At 40.3% G+C, this 20,506-nt stretch overlaps 1 protein-coding gene and 1 non-coding gene across 2 annotated transcripts; both read right to left on the bottom strand.

Annotated features, from left to right (window-relative positions):
- Positions 1-887: 887 nt before the first annotated feature.
- On the bottom strand, positions 888-18,694 carry RNF168 (ring finger protein 168). Its single transcript, XM_036242964.1, has 7 exons — positions 18,490-18,694; positions 17,807-18,116; positions 15,697-15,773; positions 11,804-11,983; positions 9,287-9,408; positions 4,959-5,040; positions 888-2,076 (listed from the first exon to the last, which is right to left on the bottom strand). The coding sequence occupies exons 2-7, from the start codon at positions 18,105-18,107 to the stop codon at positions 1,069-1,071; spliced, it is 1,770 nt and encodes a 589-aa protein (XP_036098857.1). The 5' UTR covers positions 18,108-18,116; positions 18,490-18,694; the 3' UTR covers positions 888-1,068.
- On the bottom strand, positions 10,270-10,332 carry LOC118617981. The gene has a single exon (XR_004956928.1). It is a non-coding gene; the product is annotated as a U7 small nuclear RNA (small nuclear RNA).
- Positions 18,695-20,506: the final 1,812 nt, after the last annotated feature.

Here is a 20,506-nt window from a genome sequence, read left to right as displayed (position 1 = left end):
AACATCGATCGGCTGCCTCCTGCACGTCCCCTACTGGGAATTGTGCCTGCAACCTGGGCATGTGCCCTGACTGGAAATCGAACTGGGACCTCTCAGTCCATGAGGGGGGACGCTCAATCCACCGAGCTACTCCAGCTGGGCGTAACTAATCATTTTAACACCAGTTACTATGGTGAGACAAGCAGTAAAACCCAAGTGTTTTCTGTGCCATTTAGCAAAGAAAGGATGTGGGGGAATGCTCTGCTACTTCATCTTAGACCCAGTTTCTGATCTCCCACTCAGTTCCAATGCTTCCAAATTATCAGTTTGCTCTACTTAGCCTCACCCCAACTCTTAACTCCTTTTGCATTGAGATGTTTCCTTTCTGTCAATTAATCCTAATTTTCCAGAAAACTCTGACTTTTCTGATTTCATGTGATTCTAATCCATTTTAAATAAAAGAAAATGCTATAATACTTAAAATACTAAAAAGATTAGATTACATTAGTATTATGGAAGATACATTTCAAGTGATCTATAAATACATGGCAAAGTAGCAAATATCTTACATTTTAAACCTGACTCCTAAACTACGTGGTATAGTATAATCTTGCTTTGATTACTCAGAACAAAAATGGGAGCAAAGGCCATAAAACATGCATTTTTTTTGGAAAAAGAATGGCACTTAAAGATTTCTTTTGAGTTGGTCCAGGCAGTTTTATATCTATTATCTATAAGAATTGTCACAGTTATTAATAAAGAATCGACACTCTTACCTGGGTTGCAAGTTTGATCCCTAGCCACAGTCAGGGTCCTGTGGGAGGCAACCAATTGATGGGTCTCTCTCACATCAATGTTTCTCTCTCTCTCTCCCCTTCCCTCTCTCCCTCCCTCCCTCCACACTCTCTAAGAATATCATTGGGTGAAAATTTAAAAAAAACCCACAACACTTTTGCTTATCACTGACATTGGCTGAAGTACATTTGTATATTCCTCCCTTGTAATTGCACAGTCCTTCAATTATAGGCAATGAGTATGCCCACAGAGCAGAATAAAAATTTTATAAACATTCTATGATAAAAGAGAGCATCAAAATCCATCTTTACCAGATTCTAAAATACTCCCTCCTTTACCCACACATTTTGTGTATCTCTGAAACATCTGAAAAATACTTTTCTGTGACTTACTAGGCTGTAGGGAATGAACACTTTTAGATACATTACAATGATCTCTAGCAGAATTTGGCATCTTTCTTCCATTAACATTAACTGAATGTTTCACCTGGATCTCAAAAGAAGGCTGCCAATTTTCATTTTTTGGGCCTCTCCGAGGTTTTGAATGCTCTACAGCAGCATGTCTTTTTAAGTTCCTATCTTTGGAATTCTTCCTTTGTCCATTTAGCAATTTGTCTGGAGGTGAGGGAGTTGCACGTAACTGATATTCATCTGGGGATCCTTTTTGCCGGTTTGGCTTCATTTGTTCTTTATCTACCTCTTTTTGAATCTGTAATGCTAATAACCTGTCCTGTTCTTCTTGTTTATGTCTCTCAAAAAGTAGATGTTCCAAATCTAACAGTTTCTGAGTAAAGCTGATCTCTGTTTCCTCTTGTTCTGAGGAACATTCAGAGGACACTTTCCTTCTTTTTGTAGAAAAGCACGGATCCCTGACTGCTTCAAATGAAGACTCCTGGTTTTTTCTTTTGAAAATACCTTCTTCACTGATCAATAGGCAAGACTCTTCATTTTCTGTCTCAACTGTGTTATTTCCAATTATCTGTGTCATATCTGATATAGTGCACTCACTCTCTGTTTTGCCACAAGGCTTAACTGCAGCTTCTCTAGAGTAGGGAACTCTGGCTTCAGGTCTCTCATGGTTTATAACACATAATTCTTTATCATGATCACTTGGTCTCATTTTGACTTCTTTAAGGCACCATTCTGTACCACTGGCACATAACTGAGGCATAGGTGACTCTACTGAAGACTTTGTACCTTGTTCTTCAATTTCAAGGCATATTGGTGGAGAAAGTGTTGGCATATCTTCTTCAATTTCTCTGTCTTGACACATAGGGCTCTTTATATCACTACTATCAGTTTCCTGTAGAAAACAGAAGACTGAGTGAGTGGTATACAACAAGTCATACATATATGTCTTACACTGATACCACAATTGTCACTATAGTTATTACTACCACTACTGATACGCTATATTGCTTTTTAATAGTATTTTTGTTCTGTGTGCCAATGAGATTAAGGCATTCCTTCATTTTGACTCCCATGAAAACCTAGATTAAAACCACAAACTAGATTTACTATATAGCCAATAGTTGGCATCATGACCTGAACTCTTTTTCACCTTATAAATTCTAATAGCTGCCCTGGCCAGTGTGGTTCAGTGGTTAGAGTGTTGGCCTGTGCACCACAGGGTCACAGGTTCGATCCCCGCCCCATTCAAAGGCACATGCAGAGGCAACCAAATGATGTGTCGCTCGATACCTCCCTTCCCCTATCTCTAAAAAAAAAAAAATCAATAGAAAAAATATGCTGGGGTGAGGATTAACTAACTAAATAAATAAACTTCCAGTAGCCCAGGGATTTTTAAACCCTCTTTAGTACCACAAACTCTCCTCCTTTTGGCATTTTGGTGAAGCTTACAGACCTCTTCTAAGAATAATATTTTTAAATATAAATACAGCCCGGCTGGTGTGGCTCAGTGGATTGAGCATCATTCCATGAACTGCGAGGTCTAAGTTTGAGTCCCGGTCAGGGCACATGCCCGGGTTGCAGGCTCAATCCCCAGTAGGGGGAGTGCAGGAGGCAGCAGATCGATGTTTCTCTCTCACATCGATGTTTCTATCTCTCTCTCTAAAAAAATCAATAAAAACACATTTTAAAAAATGTATATAAATACATAGGATCACAAAGAAAACACTATTTTTTTTTAAAAATTGATTTGAGAGAGAGAGGGAGTGAGGGAGAGAAAGATAGAAACATCAATGAGAGAGAATATCAATTGGCTGCCCCTGCATGCTCCCTACTAGGGATTTGGCCCACAACCTGGACATGTGCCCTGACTGGGAATTGAACTGGTTACCTCTTGGTACTTGGTACGAACCTTCAGGTTCGACCTCTTGGTTCGAACCCGAAAACCAGGCACGAGCCCTTGACCATGAATTGAACCTGAGACCCTTCAGTCTGCAGGCTGATGCTCTAACCACTGAGCCAAACCGGCCAGGGCAGAAAGAAAACACTTTATATTGCAACTTAATTATTAAAATGTTGAAAGTTATGATGCAATGTGTATCGATATAACTTGTAATACTGAACACAGGAATGAGTATAAATAATATTTCAAGAGATTTGCAACAAATATAATGATAAAAATCTATCCTTTCTATTGATGACAAAGTCACAGGCACTGTTTTTTATATTTTGTTTTTATCCTCACCTGAGGACATTTTTGCATTTATCTTCAGACAGAGCTGAAGGGAGAGAGGGGGAAGAGAGAGAGAGAAACATCGATGTGAGAAAGACACATAGACTGATTGCCACCCACATGGCCCCAACCAGAGCCAGGTACAAACTGCAACCAAGGTATGTGCTCTTATGGGGAACCGAACCCAGGACTCTGGTCCGCGGGCCGACGCTCTAACCACTGAGCAAACCGGCCAGGGCAAGTCACCGGTACTGTGAAGAGGTCAGACAAAAGTAAAGATAAACTTTCTTCCATCGAAATTCATATGTACTCTCTGGATTCTAACCATAGACCTTAAGTTGAGAACCCCCCTTCTTTAGCCAATATAATTTTTCTTGTCACCTATAGGTCTCGGGTAAGTCAAGACCTAGGATTAGTTCTGACCATGGGAAAGCCTTAAGAAGAAAGTCTTCAATGAGAATTTGCCTCAGAACCAAACCTACTCCTTGCTGGAGACATTCTGTTCTTTTACCTTCTTTGCTTTGCATTTATCATTCCTGACAGCATTTTTTGCATAGCAGTGTGGTTTGGATTGGACAAATTCTAGGCTGCTTACCCAGATTTGCTGCAAATATGAGCAGGGTAGAAAAAAATACCCCAGCCCTACAATGCCTCTTCCATCAATCTATAGTTCCAGTACCAATCGGAACATCTGGACTTGAATCCTCACTCTATTACCTCTACTTTAAGGAACTTTGGGCAAAACTCTTATCTCTGTGTGCCTCAGGTTTCTCAACTGTAAAAATGGCACAGGGATACCTATATTATAGAGTTGGAGGTTGTGATGAAGATGTGAAGAAAACACATACATAATCTGGTGCACAGTAAATGTGCATAAAACCACCTATCTGAGGGAAAAAAGCCTGTGAATAAAGTGTTAACAAACCTTTTATAAGCAGGAAAGAGACCTTGGTGTCAGCTTACCTTTCCTACTTCTACTTACCTGGAAACCTGATAAAGGTGGAATGTCATCTGTGTTACTAGGCCGCATAGCTTATGGTAAAAATGACCCTTATTGGTGAACTGCATTTGTACTAGGAAAACTATGAGTGATCTACAAACATCCAGCAGGAAGTCAAAGCTTGGGCCTTCTGTAAGAGACACAACTCCTTTAGGTGTGTTTCTTATGAGGACCCCTGGAAGTTACTAAACCCACAGGTTATTACAAATTCAGCCTGCTGTTTTTGTAAACAGTTTTACTGGAACAAAGACAAGTTCATTTGTTTACATATTGTCTATGAATGCTTTCACACGACAATAGCATAACTGAATTGTTGTGACTGAAACAATACGGGCCGCAAAGCCTAAAATATTTACTATCTGGCCCTTTAAAGAAAAATTTTGCTTGCTGACTCCTAGTTTATGTAAACCTAAGATAACTAAGAGATGGTGTCTCATTTACTGTAGTGACTTAAGAACAAAAGTTAGGAACCTATAAGTACCAGCAATCTATATATAACATTAGTAAACGTGCCAAACGAAGAACATCTTTAGCATTCACATACCTTAGACATGGAGTTTTTCTTGCCTTCTTGTACAACTTCAGCCTGTGATGCTGACCCAAATTGAGGTTTAGGTGACAAATACCTTTAAAAAGAGTTTACCAAAATTTGAATGCTTTGAAAGAGAAGTGGTATGTACCCAAGATAATAAAGCCACTAGCTATTTATGCTAAAGGTTGTCTGACTGTGGTTGGTTTATCAGAAAGAGCGTAGTCTATACCCTTGTCTCAGGTATTTTAGTCTAACTCCAGAGCAAAACTTAAAAAACTGAGTACTGATACCTTAAGGAAAGGGCACAAACCTCAGTTGCGGTTCATCCCCGGCCCTGGTCAGGTCCTGTGGGAGGCAACCAGTCGATGTGTCCCTCTCATGTCAATGTTTCTCTCTCCCTCTCTCCCCCTCTCACTCTGTTTAAAGATAAATAGAAAAATATCCTCAGGTGAGGATTTAAAAAAAAAAAGAATGGCCCTGGCCAGTTTGGCTCAGCGGTTAGAGCGTCGGCCTGCGGTCCGGAGAGACCTGGGTTTGGTTCCCGCTAAGGGCACGTACTTCGGTTGCAGTTTGTCCCCGGCCCTGGTTGGTCGTGCGGGTGGCAGCCACTCGATGTGTCCCTTCACATCGATGTTTCTCTCTCTCTCTCCTTCCTCTCTCTCCCTCCCACTCTATCTGTACAAAAAATGGAAAAATATCCTCGGGTGAGGATAAAAAAAAAAAAAAGAATGAAATCTTGCCATTTGCAATAACATGGATGATGAACCTTGAAAGCATTATGCTAAGTGAAATAAGTCAAAGAGAGAAAGATAAATAAAACACCATATGATCTCTCTCATATGTAAAATCTGGGGGGAAAAGAGAAATCCAGCTCATACAAATACAGAGAAAAGATTTGTGGTTGTCGGTAGTGTAGTGGGGGTAGAGGGTAGGGGATGTGTGACAGAAATGGGTGAACTGTTTTTTTGCCACATCTATTTTTTGTTTGTTTTTTAATAGTATAAATACATTTTTTAAAAAGATTGTTTAACCAATGAGTTACTTAGTAGTTTTTCTTAATTTTCAAAAATAATAGCCCTGGACGGTTTGGCTCAGTGGTTGGAGCGTCGGCCTGCGGTACAGAGAGACCCGGGTTCGGTTCCCGCTAAGGGCACGTACCTCGGTTGCAGTTTGTCTCCGGCCCTGGTTGGTCGTGCGGGTGGCAGCCACTCGATGTGTCCCTTCACATCGATGTTTCTCCCTCTCTCTCTTCCTCTCTCTCCCTCCCGCTCTATCTGAACAAAAAATGGAAAAATGTCCTCGGTTGAGGATTAAAAAAATAAATAAATAAAAATAATAGTCATCTTTTTTGTTCATTTTAAATTTGAGATAAAATTAACTATTTTAAGTGCATTTAGTACAATCTTGAAGTTGTGCAACCATTATAACTATTGAGTTCCAAAACATCTTCATCATCCCTAAAGGAGACCCTGTGTACATTAAGTAGTTACTCCCCATTCTGACCTCTCCCCAACCACTGGCAACTACTAAATTTGTTTTCTCTTTTTATAGATTGACCTATTCTAGCTATTTCATATAAATGAAATCATGTAATATGCAACCCTGTGTCTGGCTTCTTTCACTTAATGTGTTTCTGGAGTTCATCCACATCACAGCATGTATCAATATGCCATTCCTTTTTAGGGCTGAATAATATTCCATTGTACTGATATACATTTTGTTTATCCATTTATCCCTCAATGAACATTTGGGCTCTTTCCACCTTTTTGCTATTTGAAGTGCTGATACAAATATTTGTGTACAAGTATTTGTTAAAATACCTGTTTCCAGTTCTTTTGGGTAAATATCTAGGAGGTGAATGCTGAGTCATATGGTAAGTCTGTTAAACTTTCTAAGGAGCTGCCAAACTGTTTTCCATAGTGGCTACACCGTTTTACATGCCCACCAGCAATGTACAAAATTCCAATTTTTCTATATCTTTGCCAACATTTGTTATTTTCCCTTTTTAGGATAACAGACATCCCAGTGGGTGTGAAGTGGTATCTCATTGTGATTTTTACATTTTCCTAATGACTAATGATGTTGAGTATCTTTTTACATGCTTACTGGCCATGTGTACATCTTTGGAGAAATAACCTCTTCAAGACCTTTGTCCACTTTTTGTCTTTTGTTGTTGAGTTATATAAGAATTCTTTATATAGTCTAGAGACTAGACTTTATCTATTTTTAATTTTAATACACTAGTTTCTCAATTTCTGCTTTTACATTCACAAGTTTATTAAAATTTATCAGTTTATTAGATCCATTGTATTTCTAATAATTTTTTATTTTTGTATATTTCAAAATATATATTTAGATGCATGAAGATTCATAAATTACATGCTTTAAGCGGAGTATGTAATTATGCAATCTCTGCTTTTCACCTTTTAATGGTTTTTCTCTTAATTTCTACTTTGCATAATACCAGCACTAACAATATTAATATCACATCTATTTTTTTCTTTATGTTGAGAGTATTACAGTTCTCTTTTTCCACCTGCCCTGGGCCTTCATCACTCTATTGTCTGCATCCATGGGCAATGCATATATGCATATAAGTTCTTTGGTTAATCTCTCTCCCAACCTTTCCCTCTGAGATTCATCAGTCTGTTCCATGTTTCCATGCCTCTGATTCTATTTTATCAGTTTACTGTGTTCATTAGATTCCATATATAAGTGAGATCATGTGATATTTGTCTTTTTCTGTCTGGCTTATTTCACTTAGCATAATAATCTCCACGTTCCTCCATGCTGTTTCAAAGGATAATAGATCCTTCATTTTTATAGCTGTGTATTATTCTATTGTATAAATGGACCACAGCTTTTGTATCCATTTATCTACTGCTGGGCATTTGGGCTGTTTCCAGATCTTAGTTATTGTAAATAACACTGCTTTGAACACAGGGGTACACACATTCTTTCTGATTGATGTTTCAGATTCGTAGGATATATTCCTGGAAGTAGGATCACTGGGTCAAACGACAGTTCCATTTTTAATTTTTTGAGGAAAATCTACACTATTTTCCACAATGGCTACACTAGTCTGCATGCCCACCAGCAGTGCAGTAGGGTTCCCCTTTCTCCACATTCTCACCAGCACTTGTTATTTGTTGATTTTGACAGCAGCCACTCTGGCAGGTGTAAGGCGTACCTCATCGTCATTTTAATTTGCATCTCACTGATGATTAGTGATGTTGAACACTTTTTCTTATGTCTGTTGGCCATTTGTATGTCCTCTTTCCTCTTTGAAGAAGTGTCTATTCAGGTCCCCTGCCAATTTTTAAATTGGATTGTTTGTATTCCTTTTGGGTTATTTTTTCTTTTACTAGCAACCACTTCATTTGCCCCTACCGAAATCTAAGTGTCCCCATCCCAAACCCAAAATTTCTAAGAATTCTGCAAGGAGGCAAATTACCTGCACATATTTACTCAGTTGAACCAAAAGCCCTTGTCTGTTTTGGGTGCAGGGGTCAATACTCAACCACTGAGCCACACCTGGCATGCCCTTGTCTTTTTTTTTAAATCCTCACCCGAGGGTATTTTTACATTTATGTTCAGACAGAGTGGGAGGGGGAGAGAGAGAAACACTGATGTGAGACACATCGAATGGTTGCCACCCAGATGACCCCAACCGGGCCGGGGATGAACCACAACTGAGGTACGTGCCCATGGCTGGAATGAAACCCAGGACTCTGGTCCGCAGGCCGATGCTCTAACCGCTAAGCCAAACTGGCCAGCGCCCTTATCTGTTTTTGAAGTCTAGACTGCAGTTCTTAAACTTTTCTAAATATGAAATATGATGGGAAAGCTTATATCCTCATAAAGTCATCAATTCTACCTGCTACTGGAAGGGTGTTGTGGGGGAACTAAATCATTACTCCACTGGTGATTACCTGACTCATGGTTTTTGTATAGTAGAGAAGAAATGTAATACAGGAATTTGGAAAAACTGGGTAAATGACCTGGATGCCCTCATCTTTCGATGAGGATGACCTTGTATGGGACCAGCTTTTCTCACTTGAATCTAAACCAAGGGGAAAAAATAACCCAACTGGTTAATTTTGAGAAAATGGGAATATCATGGAAACTCTGAGCAGTCAAGATACAAAAAGACTTCACATCTCTCTTCATGCTAGCCAGGAATCTAAGCTATGTGAGTAGCTCTCTTACATCAATCTCAGTCATCTGGAGGGTTTTCACGAAGTGCATGGAACAAATTTTGATAGTCAGTGCACTCTATGAACGAAAAACACTGGCATACAGTAGGTGGTTAATAAAGAATTGATAAACAGCTCACTTACTTCTGAATATCTTCAGTATTTGTTTGTTTGTTTTTACTTTTCTTTTGCAACTTGCTTGTGACTAGATCAGATTTTCTGGAATTCATGGGAGAAGCCGAGAGTTTTCCCTCACAAAAATTGTTCTTTAACAACAGAAAAAGCATAAAAGACATTATTAAAATACTTTTATTATAAAATAAGCTATTAATTCAACTAACTCAGAAGCTACAACAGACCTTTACAGAATTTTGTTCACGTTTAAATTCTACACACCCTTTGAATAATATCGATTATGTAAAAATTAGTATAAACAAGATTAAGTCCATCTAAGTTGGTCTAAATTAATTGCATTTTTACTCTACATGACAGAACACAATCGGCATGGTGATATTAATCTTATAAGCTGATAATTTGTTAATTTTTCTAATGAATAGTTTTATATAACTACCTTAATCTATAGAGGTAAATTCAAAGAACTATAGATATATCTGGAATAATAGTTTTACATAAAAGTAATTTAATTTAATTTGGGGACTTATGGGCATAAAAATAAACGCCATGAGTATTTACCTGCAGTAGTCTCATAAATTTCTTTTCTTTTTTTTAAGATTTTAATTTTAGAGAGAGAAAGTAGGGGAAGGAGGGGGAGAGAGAGAGAGAGAGAGAGAGAAACACTGATAAGAAACATCAATCGGCCGCCTCTTGCATGCCCCCCCTACTGGGGATCAAGCCTGCAATCCAGGCATGCGCCTTGACCAGGAATTGAACCAGTAACCTCTCCGTGCCTGGATGATACTCAACCAACTGAGTATCATCAGGGTTCATAAGTTTCTTACTACATTATTAGAAAAATGAATATAACTGGTGATGGTAGACATTAGGCTTTGGGCCAATAAACTTTCACAAGTAAACCAAAAATTATTCTAAAATATCAATAAATCTACTCTTATAATCCCATGTAAAAATAAGAAACAAGGATTAGAATAATAGACTTTTCTGGGGAAGAGGGGCTTCCGGTAAAAACCGGAAGACCTACCAGACAAATTCAAAAAGAGCTGTAAGCACTAGAATAATAGACTCTTCAAAGACCAGTAAAGATTCTCCTCATTGTTATACAGGGTAGGCAAAAGTAGGTTTACAGTTGTGAGCATGTAAAACAGTTTATTCTTTGATGATCTAACCAACTGAGCTATGTGGCTAGAGCTGCATTATTTATTAATTATTGTATTATTTATTTGTATCATGTAAACCCACTTTGCTCACCCCTGTATTTTCTTTCTTATCCCATTTGTTATTCTGTTGGTTAATGTCTTTTATTTAATTTCCTATATGTACCTTTACAAAGCTATTCTATTTAAATTTTAAAAAGGGCATACAATTTAAAACTTCTGAGTATACTTCATTTTAGTAAGAGCACTTTAACATATTTGTTTGAAAGCAGAGGAATTGTTTTAGAGGCTCTCGAACCTGAATGCACATCAGACTTCCCTAACTGCCTCTGAGAATGGTAACCCCCAAATCCTATCCTGAGAGATTCTGATTCAGTAGATTCAGAACAGGTATGGGAGTTTATATTTTAAAAGAATCCCAGGGTGATTATGCCAGGTTCTTTCAAATCACTGGATCCCATTGTTTCTTTAGTCTTAGAGTAAGTATTTTATCATCATTTCTTTCATTCATTTTCCCCTAGGTAGTAATTTAACTACAGCAAGATAATAAAATTCAGGTTTACTATATTAAGAATTTAATGTGCTTCATTTTCTAAAAATGATCTGTATCATACAATGGAGTATTATGCCACTCTTAAGATTTAGATAGCCCTGGCCGGTTTGGCTCAGCGGTTAGAGCGTCCGCCTGCGGTCCGGAGAGACCCGGGTTCGGTTCCCGCTAAGGGCATGTACCTCGGTTGCAGTTTGTCCCCGGCCCTGGTTGGTCGTACAGGTGGCAGCCACTCGATGTGTCCCTTTCACATCGATGTTTCCCTCTCTCTTCCTCTCTCTCCCTCCCACTCTATCTGTACAAAAAATGGAAAAATGTCCTCGGGTGAGGAAAAAAAAAAAAGATTTAGATAGACTACATATAGTAATACAAAAAAAGATATATCAAGTGAAAAAAGTCAAGGAAAAAACAATGACCGATAAATCCTTTTTAGGTGAAAGAAAAATCTTTATAAGAAATGGTTAATAGTGCTAACCTTTGGGGAAAGGAACAGATTAAGAAAACAGAATAGGAGTAAAGAGGTGGGGGCGGGGAAGGGGGATAAGGAAGCTTTCATTTTCCAATGAATAGCTTTCCTACATAATTTGAATTTACTAATAACAAGTAAAAAGTTTTGTAAAGTATACCTGGAGTAGAGGAAATATGTAACAATATGCAAAAACTCAGTTTTTTAATATGTTACAATATGCAAAAAAAAAGTTTTAAGTAGAGAAAATATGCCAGAAATAGCTTGTAGCTATGGTGAATATGTCTTTGAATCTTTAAAAATCACAAAGAAATAGGAATGTTAATACTTCAAAATTCTCTCCCAAAACTTACAATATTAATGCTTAGCTTTCTGGCCAGTTCTTCATCACTTTTTAGCTGTTCTTCCATCTCTCTTCTCCTTTTTTCTGCCTGTCTCTTTTCTTCTTCTTCTTCCTCTGCCAATAATTTCTGTATGTATTCTTCACTGGCTTTGTTTTCTTCTTCCTCATTAGCCCGTCGCTCTGCCTCCACCTTAAAAATGATTAATAGAGAACAATCCTTCTCTGAACTTTTTAGTATACTTCCAATACTTTTTAATAAGAACAGTAAAATATTTTTTTAAATGAAAAAATTGGCAGGAATTAAAAATATCTTAAATGAAGTACAAATCTGGAGAGGCAAATTCTCTTCATGAAGCCTTCCCCAATCAGCCCAATCAAACCCTCATCCTCCCTTGCTTCAATTCTTAATCCCAGTTTCAACTACAATATCACACACTTGTGCACATTTCCAGGTATTCCTTTTCCGCACTTAACAGAATGCCATGTGCTAACTAACTTAGGCCTAGATTCCTGAACCAAACCCTAACAAAAGGAATGTAATGATAAAAACTGACTGAACTAATAGGATCCATCCCTGTAGTCTGGAAGAATCCCCAAACACAGTGGGCAGGAGTGGAGTGGTTGCTGAATAACCACATGGCTATTATATGATTTACAAATGAAGAAACAGACATAGAAAAGAACATAACTTTCTGAAAACAGTAAGTGGCAGAACAGAGACTCAAGTTCTGATTCTAAGATCTAAGGCCATGCTCTTGTTTATTTAAACTATACTTCTCCTAAAAACAAACAAACTGTAATTCTCCTGGGGGGGGCGGGGAGACACAAAACAAAAAACAAACAAGAACCACTTTAGAATTCCAAAGGATATGACTCAAGTCCTTGATCCAATCCCATGAGAAAATGGAGGTTCAGAACAATGTGGCCATCTTGTTATTAGCCTGAGATAAAGCCAGCTGACCAGCCCAGCTGGTGTGGCTCTGGAATGAGCGTTGTCCCATGGACTGAGGGGTTCTGGTTTGATTCCTGGTCAGGGCACATGCCCGGGTTTCAGACTCGATCCCCAGTGGGAGGCATTGCAGGGGGCAGCCCAACAATGTGTCTCTCTCACATTGATGTTTCTATCTCTCTCTCCCTTCCTCTCTCTCTAAAAAATCTATGAATATATATATATATATGTATATTTATATATATAGCCAGCTGACCACAGTTAGCAAAGACCTAGAGCTAGAACTCTGAATGAAACCACCCCTGAAGCCCCTACCTCTGGACTTCCAAATAATTACAATTCTCTTATTGTTTAAGGTAGCTGAAGTCGGGTTTTCTTTTATTTGCAGTCAAAACAGAACATGTTCTCACTACCTTTTTTTTTTTTAAATTCCTCACCCAAGGATATTTTTCTATTTATTATTAGATAGAGTGGAAGGGAGAGGGAGAGAGAGAGAGAGAGAGAGAAACATCAATGTGATACAACCACATCGACTGGTTGCCTCACACATGACCTGACCAGGGCCGGGACGAACCGCAACCAAGGTACATGCTCTTGACCTGAATTGAACCCGCGATTCACTGGTCCGCAGGCCAACACTCTAACCACTGGGACAGGGCCTCACTACCTTATTATAAGGGTTAAACGATTCCTTTAAAACCCTTACTTAAGCCCTGGCCAGGTGGCTCAGCTGGCTGGAGTGTCATACCCATATACCAAAAGATTGAGGGTTCAATTCCTGGTCAGGGCACATACCTAGGTTTTGGGTTAAACTCCAGTTGGGGCGCATACCGGAGGCAACCGACAGAGAAGTTTCTCTTTCACATCAATGTGTTTTCTCTCTCTCTCTCAAAATCAATAAAAACATATCCTTGAACGAGAAAGATAAAAACAAACAAAAAACCCTTACTTAAGAACACCACTTAGACAATATGCTGACATCAAGTTAACTATCATAATTTTTGTTTATCCTCACCAGATGATATTTTTTCCACTGAGTTTTTAGAGAGAGTGGAGGGGGATGGGGAGAGAGACAGAGACATCGATGGATGCCTCCCGCACACACTCCGACCGGACCTGGGGTTGAACTTGCATCCTCAGTACAAGCCCTTGATCAGGAATTAAAACCGAGACCCTCCGGTTCACAGGCCGATGCCCTAACCACTGAGCTACACAGGACAGGGCAACTATCATAATTATTTATTATTTATTGGTTCTTCTAGACTTGCATGGTCCAAAAGAGTAGCCACTAGCTATATTTTGAGCACTTGAAAAGGTGACTAGATCAAAGTGATATGTACTATAAGTACAAAAGATACTGAAGACTAAGCAAAAATAATGTAAAATCTCATGATTAATTTTTATGTAACTTTATAAATTAATGCCTAATCATATTGTGATATATAATTATATAGTTAATTATAATTTTTATATAATACCTTTATACTGATAATAAAATATAATGGGTTTAAATACAATTAAAGTTAATTTCATCTGTTGTTTAGAAAAAACATCTTTTAAATGTGGCTACAAAAAAACTTTAATTGCATGTAGGCTCACACTGTCTTTTATTGGACAATAGTGCTCTACACTAAGCAGGAGGGTAGGGGGATAACAGGGTTCTCCTAGTACTAGTGAAGTTCAAAGGCTTCACTGTAAGCATACTCCCTCTTTTCCTATTTAGGTAATTCACAATGAGCCCTATTGTATACTCGCTTCATCTAAACTCCTTGTTGTGCGTCTCAAAATTCATATGTTGAAGCTCTAATCCCAAATGCAATGTATTGGAGGTGGGGCGGTTGGGAAGTAAATGGGCCATGGCCTGTGAACTGGATAATGGGATTAGTGCCCTGGTATGATGAGACACAAGAGAGATGATCTCTGTTTCTCTTTCTTCTGTATTCTCTCTCTTCCCTCTCTCCTTTTTCCCTCTTCTCCTCTCTCCCTGCCCCCTCACCAGATCTGCCAATACCTTGGATCTTAGACTTCCCAGTCTCCAGAACTGTGAGAAATATTTGTTGTTCAAGCCTGCTAGACTGTGGCATTTTTGTGGTAGCACTCTTAATGGACTAAAATACCCATAATCTAATAATATTTCCATGTTTTAAGCTTAAAACTTTGGGAAAATGAAAATGCTTAGCACTAGCTATCACATAAGAGCAGCAATTATGTATAAATAAATTAAAGCTAGTTTGTAACTACTGTGACACATGTAAAAAATGGAGCCTTTATAAAGTACATTAAAACTATTTACATTTCAGCTGATTCTGAAGACTCTGTCACAGGGGTGTTCGGAATCAGATGCTGGCCGGCTAATAAATGGCTCTTATTTGGACTTCAATTCACTAGTGGTCTTTCTTTGACTCTGTCACGCCACAACATTTGGAGGCCCCAGGGCTGATCTCTGAGAACTCGGGATCAGTCGCCAGCCTGCTTTGCTCTATATTTGGCTTTAATCTGGCTCTGGTGGTCACTCGCGCCACAACAGGTACATGGCCAGGTGAATGAAAAAGGGGCCACATATTAACTAAACCTGACAAGCTCAGGAGAGGCCTGCATGGTGAGCCTTACAAACTCAGAGAACTGTGATGGTCTGAACATAAAAACTCCTAGTCCAGCTGGTATGGCTCAGTGGTTGAGCAGTGACCCATGCACCAAGAGGTCGCTGGTTCGATTCCTGGTCAGGACACATGCCCGGGTTGTGGGCCAGATCCCCAGTGGAGAGTATGCAGGAGGTGGCCAATCGATGTTCTCTCTCATTGATGTTTCTCTCTCTCCCTCTCTCTCTTAAAAAAAAAAAAAAAATTACATTTCAATATATATTATTTATATAAGCACATAAAACTATATGCAAAATGTGAAACTGAAACACAGCAGAGAATTCTTCCAAAAAGAAATAACTATTTAGTTCCTACCTTGCTTATCTCCTCTTCATATTCTCTTCTCAATTCCCCGGGTTTACTTAACAAACGAACTGGCCGATAGTCATCAACTGTTTCAGGTTAAGAAAGAAAATAATATGAGAGGCAACAGAATTTTATGGCTGGCTTTGTCTTCCATTAAAACTATATTAAGATAAAAACACAGAATTAAAATAAAATGTACAATTACTTTTTTGTTGATTATCCTCACCCAAGGATAATGTTCCATTGCTTTTTAGATAAAGTAAAAGGGAGGGAGGGGGAGAGAGAAACATCCATGTGAAAAAGACATGTAGACTGGTTGCCTCCTGCAAGATACTGACTGGGGCTGGGGATCAAACCTGCAACCCAGGTATATGCCCCTTGACTGGGAATCAAACCCACACCCCTTTAGTGTTCAGGCTGATGCTCCAACCACTGAGCGAAACTGGCCAGGGCTAAAATATACAGTTATTAAGTTACAGAAATTTTTTGTTGTTGTTAATCCTTACCTGAGGATATTTTTCCATTGATTTTTAGAAAGAATGGAAGAGAGGGGAGGGGTGGGAGAAAGAGAGAGAGAAAGAGAAAAACGTGGATGTGAGACAGATACATGGATTAGTTGCCTCCCGAATTAGCCCCTACCAGGCCAGGGATGGAACCTGCAACCCAGGTATGTGCCCTTGACCAGGAATCAAATCAACACCCCATTGGTGTACAACACCAGCAAGGGCTACACTGAGCAACACTCTAACCACTGAGCACACCGGCAAGGGCTACAGCAGTATCTTCTTTATGGCTTTCCATTTTAAAAGAAAAACCAGATGTTCAAAATGACACATGAGCCCCAGCAGGTTTGGCTCAGCGGCTGGAGCATAGGCCTGCAGTGAAGGGTCTCAGGTTCGATTCCTGGTCAAGGGAATGTACCTGGGTTTCGGGTTCGAGCCCCAGCCCTAGTCTTGGGTTGTGTGGGAGGCAATCAGTTGATGTGTCTCTCACATCAATGTTTCTTTCTGTCTCTCTCTCTCCCTCCCTTCCACTCTATCTAGAAAAAAAATCAATTAAAAAATATCCTGGGGTGAGGATTAACAACAAAAAAGGTTTAACCAGAGGGAACTGATTGCAGAAAGCTAGTTTAGGATCATTGTATGCTTACAATGGAATTATATAAGCAAGTTAGAGAAAGTAATTGAAAGTAAAAGAAATACTAACACAGGAATCCAGTACTTTCCTTATTTCTGCTGTTGCTGTATTACCACAATTGCTCATCTGAATATACAACTTTCCTTAAGAACGAAGACTCTTAAGACTTCCGGTCAAGATGGTGGCGTAGGTAAATGTGGCATCTCGTCCTTCCACAACCACATCAAAGTTACAACTAAACTACAGAACAACCATCATTCAAAACTGCCTGAAATCAGGCTGAATGGAAGTCCTACAACTACGGAATTAAAGCAGCAGCCACATCCAGACTAGTAGGAGGGGCGGAGGCGAGGGGCTGGTGCCACACCCAGGTGCAGTGGATACAAATCAAGAATGAAGATTCTAGCCCTAGCCGGTTTGGCTCAGTGGTTAAGAGCGTCTGCCCACGGTCCAGAGAGACCCAGGTTCCCTTCCCACTAAGGGCACGTACCTCAGTTGCAGTTTGTCCCCCGCCCTGGCTGGGTCATGCGGGTGGCAACCACTCGATGTGTCCCTTTCACATCAATGTTTCTTTCTCTCTCTCTCTCTCTCTCTCTCTCTCTCCCTCTCTCCCTCCCTCCCACTCTATCTGAACAACAACAAAAAAAAAACTGAAAAAATGTCCTCAGGTGAGGATAAAAAAAAAAAAAAGAATGAAGACTATACGGGCAATTCTTTTGAGCTTTCTTTCTTTTTTTCCTTTTCATTCTTAGCCCAACAAACACCAACTGAACACAGCCTGAGTATTATAACAATGAACGCAACTGTGCCACTGACTTTGGGGACCACAGAACTAAACCCTCACCCCCAAATAATTTAGATAAATACTAATTGCACTATCTTTATTATCTTTTTAAAAATGGATCAGCAATTATTTTTTTAATTATTCATTTTTAAAAGGATTTTGTTTTTTTAGCCAACAAACACGCTGGGTTTTACTCACCGATTTCTTCTGATCCTTGCCCAGAGGCTCTAAGCTTGCATTCCTTTGGATAGTGTCTTTGAATTATCTCCCACAGTTCCTTATTGATGAGAGAATTTCTTCGGGTATGGTACCGGGTCCACGAAGAAACCCGGCGGCGACAGAAGGGACAGCATAAATTCGCCTTTTCCACAGTCGATTGGAAGCATGCATTACAAAGCGTGTGATTACAAGGCAGTGTTACCGGCTCCATCAAGATTTCCATGCAGATCCCGCACTGGCATTCCGACAGGGAAGGGATGGTGTTTTTAGGTACAGCCATTTTAATATGCTAAAAAGAAATATTCAACATCAACACACGGAAGACAAAAAATAGTATTTCCGGTTCAACCAAGGAGAAAACAAATGAACAGTTTTATGTTTAAATACTATACCCAGCAGCGTATCAGAATTCAGAGACTGTTAGCATCAAACACGTCTTGAAGCAAAAAGCTCTCTGCGTGCCAAGTAAACAGTACTACCCTGAAGGCGGTGTTATTTGTCCACGTTTAAGACAAACGTCTGGTAACAAACTAAATGAACCTTTCCGTCCTGAGACCTTGGCAGCTCCAGGGATTAATGTAACAGTTTCCGCAGGGCAGCCGATGGGCTCCCTCTCTCTGGTGCGGGCGAACTATGCGACAAGTTCCCTTCCTCCTACTTACCAGGTGAGGATGCTCCCCTGGCTGCCGAGGCCGCAGCCTCCGGGCCACCGTTGGGGGAAGGACACTGCTTTCACCGGGACTCCTGGCTCCTCTACAGCAAGTCTTCCGTTTTACCGTTGCCGTGGGGGCAGCCCACGAACCCCCGCTTCCCGCTTTCCGGGTCTCCGGCGTTCTGAGGCCGCCCCGCCCCTCTCTAGGGCCAGCTAAAAACTTTCATCCTTACGGTGGTGCGGTAGCGACCCAGAAGGGCTAGTAACGTCACAACTGCCCGCCGAAAGGGCCCCGCCCTTCCAGAGAGCCGCCCAATGGAAGAAACGAAGGACGCTCTGCTAGGCGGGACTTCCGGGGTGTGAGCGCGCCCATTGCTGCTCCGCCCCCGGGAGAAAGCCTTGCTCCAGTGTCGCAACCCCTCCTGCATTAGCTGTAGTGGAGTCCCCGTTTCCGCTGAATGTTTCTGCTCCCGGAGGCTGTGGCAACCTGGAATTGTCGTCTGTGGTCAGAAAAGGGAAACTTCCAAGCAGATTTTAAAAATTCTTTCCCCCTTACTCAAAGTACCTTTGTGTTTCTGTTAATTTGCAACTAAGCCTCTTAGATTGCTATTCAAAGTTATTAGGAAAGCAAGCGTCTTTGAGGTTGATCGAGAAAAGGTTGTGATCAGAAAATCTGCAAACTTGTACAATTTATAGAGGTATTTACCCTTCCCTTCATGGCTCAGACGCTTCTTAAGTCTGCCACTCAAAGATAGGTTGTTTTAGGATTGCCTTCCCTTAAAAGCTTGGGAACCCAAGACCCTTAAGTCTGTGGGGTCTGTCACTCATCGCTGACCCAAACTGGCCAGGGCATGATAGTGGTTTTTTATAATAGTTTTATTTAATTATTGCATTTTGAGCCCCGGCTGAATAGCTCAATTAGTTAGAGTGTCTGCCCAATACACCAAGATTGCAGGTTTGATCCCAAGTCAGGGCACATACAGAATCAGAATCAACTGATGAATGCCTAACTAGGTGAAACAACAGATTGATGTTTCTCTCTCTCCCTTCTCTCTCTCTAAAAATCAATTTTTTGCCCTGGCCGGTTTTGCTCAGCGGTTAGAGCGTCAGCCTGTGGTCCAGAGAGACCTGGGTTTGGTTCCCGCTAGGGGCGTACCTCGGTTGCGGTGTCCCGGGTCCTGGATGGGTCGTGCGGGTAGCAGCCACTCGATGTGTCCCTTTCACCTCGATGTTTCTGTCTCTCTCTCCCTCTCACTCTATCTGAACAAAAAATGTCCTCGGGTGAGGATAAAAAAAATCAATTTTTTAAAATGTGTTTTTATTAAGTTTTAGAGAGAGAGAGAGACATAGAAACATCAATGTGAGAGACATACATACATCAATTGGCTGCCTGTACTCCCCCTACTGAGGAGGGAGCCTGCAACCCCAGCAAGTGCCCTGACTAGGAATCCAACCAGGACCTCTCAGCCCATGGGATGAAGCTCAATCCACTGAGCCACACAGGCTGAGCAATTTTTTAAATTCTTGCATTTTGATTTCTACTTTTAGAAATCTTCTGTAATGGATATGTTTTATATGCGTCCTCAGATTTCCTTGCCCTTGTCCCTTGGTCTGCCTGGGGCTGACCAATTGCATTCCTGAGATCTCTGTCTCCTTCTGCCACTTTTGGACTCCTGTGAAACACTGCACTGAACAATAAGGATCTAACTTTCCAGTGGTTGCTGGGAGGACTTAGATGATGCATCCTGGAAGTATGGGGTGTCATTTGCCATGGAGCAAACTTTGGTCAATTAATTTTATTATTTTTTAAATTTATTTATTTATCTTTATTGGTTTTAGAAAGAGAGGGAGAGAGAGAGAGAAACATCAATGAGAGAACAGCGATTGGCTGCCTCCTGCATGCCCCCCACTGGGGATTGGGCCCACAACCTGGGCATGTGCCCTGGCCAGGAATTGAACCAGCAACCTCTTGGTACATGGGTCAATGCTCAACCACTGAGCCACACTGGCTGGGCAAACTTTGGCCA

The sequence above is a fragment of the Molossus molossus genome, unplaced genomic scaffold (genome assembly GCF_014108415.1).
Source record: "Molossus molossus isolate mMolMol1 unplaced genomic scaffold, mMolMol1.p scaffold_m16_p_5, whole genome shotgun sequence".
Taxonomy (NCBI): Eukaryota; Metazoa; Chordata; class Mammalia; order Chiroptera; family Molossidae; genus Molossus; species Molossus molossus.
This window is presented reverse-complemented; position numbering and strand designations above follow the sequence as displayed.